General features: G+C 55.2%; 5 protein-coding genes across 5 annotated transcripts; 3 read left to right on the top strand and 2 right to left on the bottom strand.

The window, feature by feature from the left end:
- Positions 1 to 107: 107 nt before the first annotated feature.
- On the top strand, positions 108 to 1,266 carry M409DRAFT_58604 (uncharacterized protein; the record flags this gene model as incomplete). Its single annotated transcript, XM_033813952.1, has 2 exons — positions 108 to 1,163; positions 1,219 to 1,266. 2 exons carry the CDS (start codon positions 108 to 110, stop codon positions 1,264 to 1,266), a joined length of 1,104 nt encoding a protein of 367 aa, XP_033663056.1.
- Positions 1,267 to 1,930: 664 nt separating this feature from the next.
- Positions 1,931 to 4,032, top strand: M409DRAFT_58605 (uncharacterized protein; the record flags this gene model as incomplete). The annotated part of the gene is made up of 3 exons (XM_033813953.1): positions 1,931 to 1,938; positions 1,993 to 3,727; positions 3,832 to 4,032. 3 exons carry the CDS (start codon positions 1,931 to 1,933, stop codon positions 4,030 to 4,032), a joined length of 1,944 nt encoding a protein of 647 aa, XP_033663057.1.
- Positions 4,033 to 4,448: 416 nt separating this feature from the next.
- M409DRAFT_69376 (uncharacterized protein) lies at positions 4,449 to 6,285 on the bottom strand (the record flags this gene model as incomplete). The annotated part of the gene is made up of 3 exons (XM_033818263.1): positions 4,449 to 5,485; positions 5,535 to 5,679; positions 5,743 to 6,285. 3 exons carry the CDS (start codon positions 6,283 to 6,285, stop codon positions 4,449 to 4,451), a joined length of 1,725 nt encoding a protein of 574 aa, XP_033663058.1.
- A 2,752-nt stretch (positions 6,286 to 9,037) lies between these two features.
- M409DRAFT_58607 (uncharacterized protein) lies at positions 9,038 to 9,762 on the bottom strand (the record flags this gene model as incomplete). Its single annotated transcript, XM_033813954.1, has 2 exons — positions 9,038 to 9,615; positions 9,645 to 9,762. 2 exons carry the CDS (start codon positions 9,760 to 9,762, stop codon positions 9,038 to 9,040), a joined length of 696 nt encoding a protein of 231 aa, XP_033663059.1.
- A 674-nt stretch (positions 9,763 to 10,436) lies between these two features.
- On the top strand, positions 10,437 to 12,140 carry M409DRAFT_27551 (uncharacterized protein; the record flags this gene model as incomplete). Its single annotated transcript, XM_033808617.1, has 3 exons — positions 10,437 to 10,546; positions 10,597 to 11,127; positions 11,183 to 12,140. 3 exons carry the CDS (start codon positions 10,437 to 10,439, stop codon positions 12,138 to 12,140), a joined length of 1,599 nt encoding a protein of 532 aa, XP_033663060.1.
- Between the last annotated feature and the right edge of the window lie 645 nt (positions 12,141 to 12,785).

Consider the following 12,785-nt stretch of genomic DNA (forward strand, 5'->3'; position numbering starts at 1 on the left):
AACAATATCCGATCGCATGTGCAATACGGGCGTAGAAACATGGACAAGTAAGAACAAGAATCTTTTCAATCATACTCCTGGCTTTCACTTCATCACCACCCACCACAATGTCCAAGCCGACGCTGATCAAGCCCCCTCCGGCCTCGAAAGATAAGGCCCCAATCGAGGATGTCCTCGAACTGACGCAGTTGAACGACATCGACCCGAACCTCTTCACGAACACGCGACCGCTATGGCATCCCCCCGGCGCGCGAGGAATCTACGGCGGCGCAGTCATCGCGCAGTGTCTGGCTGCCGCGCAAAAGACGGTCCCAGAGAACTTCGCGGTGCACAGCATGCACTGCTACTTTGTGCTGAACGGAAACTCTGAGATCCCCATCATATACCACGTGGAGCACGTAAGAGAAGGGCGGTCGTTCGCGACGAGGACGGTGCAGGCACGACAACGCGGTGCGCCTATCTTCACGGTGACATTGAGCTTCGTGAGGGAGGGCGCTGGAGGGAAGCAGTTGGTCCAGCATCAGGCTAAGATGCCGGAGGTGCCTCCACCGATTGATATGGAGACGGTGGATATCTACCGAGGCGCGAGGTCGCCGTTCGTGACGCAGAGGGTGGATATCGTGAACAACGACAGTCCCAATCCGCACGAGAAGCGCACACGGCAATGGATCAGAGCGAGGGGGAGGATCAGCGAAGAAGGCGGCCACGAAGCACATCTCTCCGCATTGGCATACATGTCCGACTCATACTTCATCGGCACCGTGGCGCGGACACACAAGCTCTGGCGATACAGCCAAGCGTCGCAGAACAAGGAGACATCTGGCGGGAAGCAGATGATGACCAGAGACGTCTTCGAGCGATTGAAGAAGATGGACCTGGAGACGCTGAAGAAAATTGAGGGAATTGACGACGACATCATCAATCAGCTTAAAACACTTGAGATCAAGGACGGGGAGATTGTGGGGTTGAAAGAGAAGAGGCCAGAGATTGGGATGATGGTGTCGCTGGATCACACAATCTACTTCCACGAGCCAAGGAGCTTCCGTGCAGACGAATGGTTGTTGGCTGAATCCGAGACTCCGTGGTCTGGCGACGGACGAGGCCTGGTCTTCCAGAAGATCTTCTCGAGAGACGGCAAGTTGGTGGCGAGTTGTGTGCAGGAGGTATGTTTTCATGTTTACGAGACCGTTGTTGATGCATTGCTGACATTTCATACAGGGCGTCGTGAGGTTAAAGCAGGAGCCGAAGCAGGAGTCGAAGCTATGATCTCTCTTGTGGTTTCGTTCTTGGTTTCCATATTGGAACGACCATGTGCTTGTACTTCGGGAGTCGGATAGAAGCGGGATAAATGCAGCAGCCAAAGGCGTGATGTACTTCCCATAGGCGCTCGAGCTGGTGATTTGACTTGATTGAACTGACCAATTCTACTTATCTAAACCAGATATAGGGCAAATCAGATTTTTGCGAAGAGGCGGTAGAAACTTGTCCTCCTTGTTCCGGTCAAAGTGGAACATTCATTCATCCCCATTACTTCTAAGCCATCTAAGCAGGTCGGAGTGCAAATAGCAGCGTAGTCGCTTGTGAAAAGTCGGATAGATAGCACTTCTCTTCAACTATAGGACGTTCCACTTTGACCGGAACACCGAGGGTACTGTTTGTCAATGTATTCACTTTCATATGTATGTATGCACGCCCTGAAGGATTGAGCGATCATCATCATCGCATCCCCGCGACCCCACACTTGGATTCAGATGTCATTTCACGAATTTCACTTTTCGCGTTGACTCAGACATCACCTTGCCAATTGCTCATATAAACCCCCGGCAAACACCACGGCTCTTCGTTCATTCTGGTCGCACACTACCAACCCTTCCTCTCATAGCCAGTACGTCCTGGAAACGAAGCACACCCTGCCGAGGCCCACTTCAATATGCCTATGTAGGTGGATGTGCCATTGAACAAAACCTCTACCAGACTGACCCTCTCTTCAAGGCTCAAAGACCCATCCAAGAAATACCGCAAGTTCAAACCACTGAACCTGCCCGACCGGCAATGGCCCTCCAAAACCCTCGACAAGGTCCCCAGATGGCTCGCGACAGATCTAAGAGACGGTAACCAATCCCTAGTAGACCCCATGGACGGCGAGCAGAAATGGAGATACTTTCAAATGCTAGTGAAGCTCGGATATAAAGAGATCGAAGTCTCGTACCCTTCGTCCGGAGGCACCGACTACGACTTCACGAGACGACTGGTGACAACGCCCGGAGTGGTTCCGGACGATGTGTGGATTCAGGTTCTGTCGCCGTGCCGGAAAGAGTTGATCAGAAGGACGGTGGACAGTCTGAAGGGTGCGAAGAAGGCGATTCTACATCTGTACCTTGCGACGAGTCCGTGTTTCCAGCAGATTGTGTTCAACATGAACAATGAGCAGTCCAAGGAGCTGGCGGTCGAGTGCACAAAGTATGCCCGATCGATCACCAAGGAAGATCCCAACTCGGGCGTGGAGGATTGGGCGTATGAGTTCTCGCCTGAGACTTTCTCGGATACAGACCCAGACTTCGCGATTGAGATATGCGAGGCTGTCAAGGCTGCTTGGGAACCTACCAAGGCGAACCCGATCATCTTCAACCTACCCGCGACGGTCGAGATGTCGACTCCCAATGTCTACGCCGATCAGATTGAGTACTTCTGCAAAAACATCACAGAACGGGAGAAGGTCTCGGTCTCTTTACATCCACACAACGACAGAGGCTGCGCGGTGGCGGCAGCAGAGCTGGCACAAATGGCTGGTGCGGACAGAGTAGAAGGCACGCTGTTTGGAAACGGCGAGCGAACCGGTAACGTGGATCTGGTCACTCTAGGTCTGAATCTCTACACCCAGGGAATCCACCCAGGCATCGACTTCTCAGACATCGGCAGCGTGATTGATATCGTGGAGAAGAGCAACAAGATCCCAGTACATCCACGTGCGCCGTACGGAGGATCTCTGGTTGTATGTGCGTTTTCTGGATCACATCAAGATGCCATCAAGAAGGGTTTCCATCTCAGGGATTCGCAAGGGGCTGGTCCTGAGGATCCGTGGGTGGTGCCGTATCTACCTCTGGATCCCCAAGATATCGGCAGGACATACGAGGCTGTTATTCGTGTCAATAGCCAGTCTGGAAAGGGAGGAGTTGCCTGGATCATCAAGCGGACTCTGGAGCTGGATCTACCTCGTGGTCTCCAAGTCGCCTTCTCCAAGGTCGTGCAACGAGAGACCGACATGCTGGGTCGCGAGCTGTTAGCCAACGAGATCAAAGATCTCTTCGTGGAAGCATACCACCTCAACCGCAACCCTCGCTTCTCCCTGGTCGACTACGACATCACCACCGACCGCTCAGTCTCGCCCGCACCACCCACCACAGGCAAGAGCGCCTCAAACCGCAACCTGCGTCGAAAGTTCCGAGGCGTCATCGAAATCGACGGTCAAGAACACCAAATCGAAGGTATCGGCAATGGAGCTCTGTCTGCTCTGGCCAACGCCCTGAACAATCTCGGCATTGACCTGGACATCGCCGACTACAAGGAACATGCTATCGAGAAGCAGACGGGCAAAGGCCGCGACACGACAGCCGCCACGTACATTGAATGTACCGCGTCTGGTTCGGCCCAGAAAGTCTGGGGTGTCGGCATTCACGAAGATGTGGTGCAATCATCTCTCTTCGCTCTGCTCGGCGCTGCATCGTCGGTAAGTACATTCTCCCAATCTCATTCAATCGGCAATCCCCGGCAACTGATGGCCTATGAAACTTGGTATGAACCACGAAATGCTAATAATACGACTTTCTCTAGTTCCTCTCTAGCAGGCCCACCACGCCTGTGCCGTTCCGACCCAAGCGTTCGAATACCCAGAACCTGGACGTCGTGCCGGATCTCGGGGACGAGAAGCGCCAGCTCAATGGTGCGCCGGAAAGCGCGCCTGATGCCGGGTCTTCGAGTGTAGTCGCGAACCTCGAGGCTAAGGTCAATGGGACGGAGGCCAAGGGGGAGTAGAACTAGTGTCTGACATGGCGGCTGTTTTTGGCGCGCGGCGGGGGCTGGTTGTTTTTTGGGCTCGGTTGGACTTGGAGTAGTCTGGTAGCAGATATATCAAAAGTTCCATGTCTGTGACTGGTGGAAATTCTTGCAATTCTCAATTGGATGACGATAGGTTGACGGAGTTTGCCCGTGTTACTTGCGCCCTCTTGGGTTTCACCACTGCTGTGCAGTAGATCTTTCGTAAATGTCTTCTTCGTGTGATGCGCACACAAGTCAAGGAACTTGCCGCCACGCCAATGCAAACGAAAGCGCCTTAGCACCGCGCCTCAGCCTGTTGATCCTTCCATTTTTAACCGAGTGCCATGTGGTATCGTCACTTACCGACCACGTTGAATCCACCGCTCGGTCCAATGGCAAATGCTGTGGCGACACTACAGTCGACTCTCCCTTCGTCCACTAGTGCGCAGGGGCTGCAACGCAGCGTCAATGACACCCATAGCCTCTACGAGTCTCCGCTCGGTGAGACGAGGCGTGACCACTTGCACGCTTAGCGGACTACCCAAGTAGACGTTCTTGTCGACTTTGGTCCAGAGCTCTCGGTTGATTTTGTCCCAGCCGTTTAGGGGCTTGTCGCTCGGTATGTCACCTTGGAGATCTTGACTGTCAAAGGCGCGGACTGGGACGACGCCGGTGGAGAGATCGAGGAGATTGAAAGCGGCTGTGTAGTTTGCTGTGTTCCATCTGTCGATGGGAGGGATGGGGTGGGGTGCTACGGGGCAGATTAGGGCGTCGAGGGTTCTGTCGCCGATGTGCGCTTCGCTGGCGTCGGTGAGCCAGTAGCCGCCGCTCTCCTTCCAGACGTTGAGGAAGGTCGTTTGCAGTTCTGTTCGTGCCGCTTGGAGTCCTCGTACTTCGTCCAAGGACTTCTGTGGTCGACGCGTGAGTCGTCCCTGCAGCCACGGGGAAAGTGGTTCACCAGTCACTTCCATGTGGTCGAACCATGCATTAGCTCCATCGATGGACATGATGCCGTTGAAGGTCTTCAAGCACCGGGAAAGTATTGGCGAGACGTCGACATCCATGACTTCAATGGCTTGGCCAGGTGCTGCACGCAGAGTCTGAGCGACGTCATCCATGAGTTTCGCTATTGGTGGTAGAGGTTTGACGTGCCCATCTCCTCTGGCAATCCCAACACGAAGTGGCTTCTGCTTCGTATTGAGTAGCGCCAGCTGGTCCCAGCCCTGCGCAACCACCTCAGGGTCGAACAACTCGGGACCACCGTTGGCTATCACTCGCATGAACATTGCGCAGTCTCTGGTGGTCGTTGCTATCGGCCCTGCTGTTGCTTCTATTCCTAGCTTGGTGCTGCCCGGTTTCTGGCCGCCTTCTTGACCAGCAAACGGGATACGTCCGTGGGATGGCTTGACGCCGTAGAGATTGTTGCAAGCTGCAGGTATTCGTATCGAACCTGCAAGATGGTCAGAAAAAGCTTTGGTTGCGAGACGTAGCTTTCGTACCCCCGACATCTGTACCAACACCAAGTATAGAGCCTCTCATCGCGACCAATGCACCCTCGCCGCCAGAGCTACCACCCGCCGTCAGTTCGTGATGAGCCGGGTTCAGCGTGCGACCAAACACATTGTTGTGCGAATCAAGAGCCATCTATCCATGCAAGGGTTAGCGGAGATTCAGCTAAGTCTAGGATAGTCAGCCTATCACACTTGCCATCGTCAATGGAATGTTCGTCTTGCAGTACAGTACCGCCCCCAAAGATAGGAGGAGGTCCACGAGCGCAGAATTCGTGGCTGCAGGCTCGAAGCACAGCCCTGCGACACCTACAGAGGCATCGTAACTACGGACCTTGAAGCCGTCCTTGAGACTGATCGGAAGGCCATGAAGCGGACCTATTGGTCTGCCATTCTTCTTAAGATAGGCATCGAGTTCTTTGGCACGCGCGATGGCGTCCTCGAAGAAGATCTCGGTCAAGCAGTTGCAGACCTGTTGGGCGATGGCCGCTCGCTTCGAGAAGGCGGTCACGACCTGCTCGCTTGTGAGGGTTCCCTTGGACAGCTCGACCAGGAGGCTGGTGGCGTCGTGATTCTCTGTGATGGACAGTTCGTGCTCGGTGAGAAGGCCGCATCGACGCGGGATGTTAATGGCGTTGGGGGCATAGGTGAAGGGCGGCTCTTTTAGCAGCCATTCTCGCGGTATGCGTGAGGTTCGCTCCTGCTGCTTGCGTGCAGCTATGGCCTGCCATGAATTCGCCATCTTGGTCGTCAATGCGGCGTGCCAATTGCACAGCTATTGGTATCTCCAACGGCATAGCTACCACATGCCCACCGACAAGTGCGGTGGTTTAGAGTTGGAGCTTGCCCGAGGTTAGGATAAAGCCCATGTCGATTCAACCGGATCCGCGCCTGCGAAGCGAAACGAAGGATCCCACCCCCTGCCTCCGAAAACTCTATTGCTTTTGCACAAACTCCCTCACTTTTCTCTACCGTGCATCGGGCCCTCATGCAGTTGTGTACAATCTGAGCGCCGGCTTCTTGGCTTGCATTGCGCTGGTCCCGCGGTGTCCACATTTGAGTGATGATTGATTGTTTTCTTACGTGAGTCTCCCCATCACCTGCGGTCATTCGACAGGACTACTATGCAAGCTCTGCTCCCCGAGAGCAACTGCAAACGAAGGAGCGAATAGCTTCGCGTAGGTTTATTGTCCGGCACCGATTTGATGGTACTGCCGTGGTGCTCACTGCTGGCTCGATGAATCGTTGTTCGCTGATGATGAGAATCCACGAGTGGCGATTTGCATGCACCGCCTCAATCCTCACAACGCAACGATGCGAAAGCGTGTGGATGAGAGACCCCTCGCAAACCTATATATTCCTGGACTGCGAAAACCAATACATCGGTGTGGCATGTACGAGGTAGGATTGAGCGTTTTGGGGTTGCTTCATCATCCTCGCGCAGATACGTGGAGGGAAGGACGTCTGCATGCAGGAACAGAGTAAAAATGTAGCTGGTCGGACAGGGGTGTCTCGCTGATCGCCGTGAGGCTGTGCTGCGATTTCCGCCTTGAGACGACAATGTGACTCGCCGAAGATATTGTGGTATGGGTTCGCTGAGCAACGAATGATACGTCGCCCGGCATGTGTCTGGTTGGTGCTGAGAGCTCAATCATCCTGGTCTATGTGAGTTAGTCCGCTAGAACCCTCCCCCTGCCAGGTTGCATAGAAGATGTGTTGCCATGTCCATCTTGTTCACAACATGCTCATGCAGCTGCGTAAAGAATCAGAAGTAAATATCAATCATACTTTGCGACTAGCGGTGAGAATAGAGCATCGCACTGGCATCGGGTTCGCACTCGGGATAGAGCAGTTGAAACGCTGGGTACTGTCTCGGCCTGCTGTTGTCATGTTGGAACCGAATACGACTATAGAAGTGGTGACAATTGCGAAGTCAAGCAGGTCCGCAAGACAATGGAGACGACCGCCGTGACAAGTGAAAGCTCCGTGTGAGCTTGGCGACCTTGTAGGAGCCGAGCTGTGCCGTAGGAGAGGAAAATGGTCAGAAGGTGAAGTCTAGTTTATTAGTTTGTTCCATCATGCTCCTTGGAGAACCCACAGTGGATTTGAGATGAGGAGACCCTGCGTCATGCGACCATGCAGATCTGCGGATTTCGAAGCCTCTTGAGAGAGCTCACTGACCTGAGCACGTCGAAAGGATCGAGACTAGCAGAGCGTGATCAATAAAAGGGCCTCGACGCGTGGTCATCCGCGAGGAGGAGGAATGGCAGTGAGATTATTGACATGCTCTCAGGTGGTTGCGTAGTCATCGGCATGTCAGCGCGGCGGGCGAGAAAAATCCACGCCACGCTCGCTATAGGGCTTTTAGCGCCACAAGAGACATTTACCACCTGGCCATGGCAGGGATCGGGGACAACGGTGGTGGTGGTGGTGGTGGTGGTGGAGGTGTGCTCGGCAGATACAGGCGAGCAAATTATCCCTGTTCACGCTCGGGGTCTCAATGCTCCGGCGGGGCAGCAAGGTCGATGGCAGACGTGACGGCGACCATCGAAGAAGAAGATGGGTCTGTCTCATATGCAGGTGATTAACGTCCGCGGGCGTGGGATCCTTCCCGCCCGCAATGGGGTCGCGTATGCGAGGCGATCTATTTTGAGAGGCGAAAAAGCTCGCCTGAGGCTGTGTCGGGACTAGTGGCAAGAACGATGAAGTGAATGTTTTGTCTGTTTTGCCCGAGGCGGTTTTCGTGCGTCCCCGAGCCGATTCTCCCACGACACGACACACTGGACACACGGCGCGCGCGACCATGTCTGAAAGCAGCGCTGTTGTGGGAGAATACGATGGCGTCCTGAGCGTCGACGGCTAAAAGTAAGTCGCGTGTCTCAGAAAAGATATGCTGGTCGGCGCCCGTTCTTCGGTCACACAGCAGCGTGCATCTGGTTCGACGGCACGGCACTGCTACCGTTACCGTGCCATCGACCAGTCAGTGTGCGAAGCCAGCCGTTGTGCGCTCAGCCTCAGGTGTGGCGATTGCTGGATCCAAGATGCTGGCCATTTGACATGGAATTTTGCTCAGCGCGCGACCCGATGGTCAGACGGAAGCCCGAATGGATGAGCCGGATCTTCCGCGGCAGGTTGCTCGCCAAGGCAACCATGTGTATAGAGGGCGAATAGGCAGAGGACGCCGAAAGCAGAGAGCGAGGGTGCACGGGACTAAAAATCGCAGGTAGGGCAGAGGCGTTGGACAGACAGACAGCAAACGGGCGCCAAGCTGTTGTCAGTGACAGCGGCGGTGACCTTTGCCGTGCCCATCAGGCTTTCCTAGAAGCGTAGTGCTTCCACGCGAGAAGCAGCGCGGAACAAGTGCCAGCGACGGCATCCACGCCGTGTCGTGTCCACAGTAGATCTGGCAGGGCAATCTACCGTGCGACGCCCGCTCAGGCGTGTGCAGTCGACGTGAGAGGTGACGATGCTGGAAAGCTAGAATAGAGCCACGCTCAGACCGCCGCCGCCGTCGACACACGACACACGACACCGACGGCGCCAAGGCCAGCAGCGAGAGGAGCGGGCATGCATGCCATGATTCGACGACGACTTGGTGATGTTCCGTTTTTCGCTCTCTCCCTCTGGCTCCAGTGCCCTCGAATAATAAGGCCGCCCAAAATAGGTCGGGCCCCAGCCCAGTGCGGCATGGCGGCTGCGTTAGACGCACCACGGCCTGGGTAATGGTCGTCTGCTGCTGCAACCTTCACCACCACGCCCACGCGACAGCCACAGCCGCTGCCACCAGCGACCACACTACCACAGGACTCCCACCAGATGCCGCCAGTCGACCGTCCGTGCTGCCCTGCGCTGCTCGCCCGCGCGCGCGCTCCAGCATCAGCACCACTGATGACTGGCACCGCTCCTGCGTCCGGTCGCCGTTGGTGGTGTCGGATGCTTACCGGCTTCCCACCCTCCTCCCACCCGCTGCCCTCTGTGTCCTGCTCAGCCTCGCTGTGGAACTTCAGAGGCGAACAGGATGCCCGCGGACGCTTCGCTGGCCCTTCCTCCTCTGGCCCAGCGGCGACAGTTCCTGCAGATCTGCCAGACTAATCACCTCACCCTCTGCAGCTATCCTGCCTCTTCGGGCGTGCGCGTGGGTGAGGAGGGTGGCCCAAGCCTGCCTGACATGCCCGTTCCGGCGGTGGGAGGGCGCTGGCGTAGCGGGCACATGTTGCATGCATGGCCAGAGGGAAACTCTAAGCCGACCAGGCTTCGTCCGTCAGGCCTAGCGACCAGCGAATCGCCTCCAGCGCTGCTGACGGCGAGGTGTGTGTGTGCGCACGGCGAAAGCTTCTTTTCCTCGCTGGAGACGGACCAGGTCCCTTCGGCTGCGAAAAGATGTCATAACACGAGGAGGGAACAGGGTGGTTCTTCTGCTAATCCTTTTGAGTTAGGCCCGCTATCTTCTATTTCGAGGTCCTCGACTGCATCTCTCAGGCACGTTACCCATTCCTCGATCGACCTGCCTGACTACTTGTTAAGCTCAGGTACCTCTCACGTTGCTGTCAGTACATAGAGCCTCCCGATCGGTCTCCATCGGGCCCAGAGTTTGCACTGGTATTCACTCGCTTGGTCACTCCACATTCGCTCACCACCACAACTTTCGCTTTTGCCTCGCCGGCTCGCCCAGGACATCCATATACCTCCTACACTCGCTTTGATCGACCAACACCTCTCCACAACTGCAGGCACCAGCAGGCCACCCACTCCAACGCTTAAGCCCACCAACGCATCCTTCAGCTGCCTCAGTCTCCACGCTGTGACCGGACGCCCTGGTACACAAACGTCGATCGGGGCCCAAGGACGTTCTCGCCGCAGCTAGCTTCGACTACCAACACATCTCGCTTCGATATGGCTGGCCAAGGCACCGGACCGTCACGACGGAGTCACACGAAAAGCCGCAAGGGTTGCAAGACTTGCAAACGGCGGCATATTCGCTGTGATGAAACATTCCCCCAATGGTGAGAGCATATCAAGTCCTCACTCGTAGGGTCTGCTAACCACGTGCTAGCCGAAATTGCACCAAGCATCAGGTACGGTGCGACTACATGGAAAGCGTGGGATCGGATGCAGAAAGCCAGTCGAGTCCGGAGCAAGCCTCACTTGTATTCACGCCCAGTACCGAGAACCGAATAGATCTTTGGCAGCAGACGGGTAGCTTTCCCTATCCAGGACTTCAGGTCTTTCCACCACCGCAGACACACGAGTACTCGAAGAATGAGCTTCGATTGATGGACCATCTCTCCTCCATCTCGAGTGATCTCATGCTCAAAGGTACCACAAACCTCACAATTTGGACGCAGAAAGTGCCCAAGTTTCTCAGTATCGCATCCTCTTATCCATATGTGATGCACGCGTTGCTCTCTTTCTCGGCGAATCATCTGGCCTGGAGCCGCTCTTCCAACGAAACGAGGAACCTACACATTCAACATGGCACGATTGCGCTTCGTGGTCTCCATGAAGCTATTGGTAGCTTCTCACATGCTAACGCAGACGCGGTCTTGGCTGCCTCCCTTCTCCTGCTCTGGCAAGCAACTGATTGGTATGATTGCAATCCAATTCATCCTGTGAAAACGTCAAAGGCTGACATCCCACAGGCGCAGTTGGTCCTCACTCCGCGCCGGTATCCAGTCCGTCCTTACGGCCATGCAATCCTGGAAACACGAATCGATATTTGCCGAATACATCAACGAGGAGGATCTAATCATTGGCCCATACGGCGCAACTCGACAGGCGACCCTTCCAGAAGCTGGAGAACGGCATTCGATCCTCTCGACCGCGATCCAGTCCCTGCAACAACTCCAAAGATTCTTGGGCGGCCACGAATCCGAGGCGTATTGGATAGGCCAAGTTCTTCAGTACATACAGCGCCTGCAAGCCTCGGCCCCGGCGCAAACACCAGATGAACAATTCAGCCACTTGTACCTTCTCAGGAAATGGCTCTTTTGGGTGCCAGTATTATTGCTGCAGCGGCAGGGAGGGCAGGGACCCGCAATGCTTACGCTGGCTCACCTTTACGCAACCGCTCTGGCTCTTGAGCCGGTGTATCCGGATTTTGGATCGGCTTTCTGCGCGAGAATCGCGTTGGCCCCACTGGAAACGATCATCAACGTCACGGACGCTATGCAGTCTCAACGTGCGATGGATCAAAACTCGATTGAAATCGCATCTCTCATGCAGTTCCCACGGCAGATGGCGATGAACTTTAGAAGAAGGATGGCAGACACTCAGCAGGGGGGATTTAGGCAGGAAACGAGCATGTACAGTGTCAACCCCGAGACGTTGAACTACACGAGCATTGGAAACCTCAGCCCGGCATTTGCACCTTCTCCGCTGCACAGCACCGCAGCGCAGGCACACGCAGCACAGTCCCCCTATCTTGAAGTCCCCATCTCCCAATCGGGCTTCACATACGGTACGCAAAGCTGGGGAGCAATGCCTTCACCTGGCTTTCCCCCACAATCGTTCTCGGGGCAAGACGATCAGCTCTACGGCTACTCCTTGAGCGGCTTTCGAGGCGGCGGGTTCGTAACACCACAACCTATTTGGACGTGAGGACTGGAACCAGAGGCTAAGCGAGTATCCAGGACTCCTTCCAACGATCCATCATCTGAGGCAGGTCCCTCAAACTACCAACATCACCAACATCCGTATTAGCCGCATGTGCCTCGAACACCACACCCTCAACAACGTCACTGGCATAGCTTCGAGGCAAAGCGGCTACCTTTAATCTGCAACCGAACCACCGCGAACCGACCGACATTGCAATTCCTTGTGGGACATATCAACCGAGCGACACGAAACCTTGTAATCATTGTTGTAGCAAATTCCTCTGGACGGCCTATTTGACGACAAAACGACGCATCTACTGCGAGACACGACTGCGAAACGACTCTCCTTTGAAAAAAATCATCATTTTTGTTGGGCGGGATTTACAGCAAGTCAGCAATGGCAGACTCTACGACATGCGAAATGACCTGCATCTTGTGGGCGAGATTGGCGCAAAATGCTTTGGGAAGGGTGTGTGTGCATGCAATTGGAGCGGAGTTTGAAGATTGTTTTGAGAGAGCAAGAACGGCAGGCGTGTGTGTCTTAGCGTGTGAGAAGAAGATCCAAGAGCGAGACTACGATCTCTGGCAAGAGGTGGGAGAAGGACAGAGCACGAGGCGTCAATGGAGCAAAGATGGGCATGTGAGGAGC

This window comes from Zasmidium cellare (assembly GCF_010093935.1).
Source record: "Zasmidium cellare ATCC 36951 unplaced genomic scaffold M409scaffold_37, whole genome shotgun sequence".
Lineage (NCBI taxonomy): Eukaryota > Fungi > Ascomycota > Dothideomycetes > Mycosphaerellales > Mycosphaerellaceae > Zasmidium > Zasmidium cellare.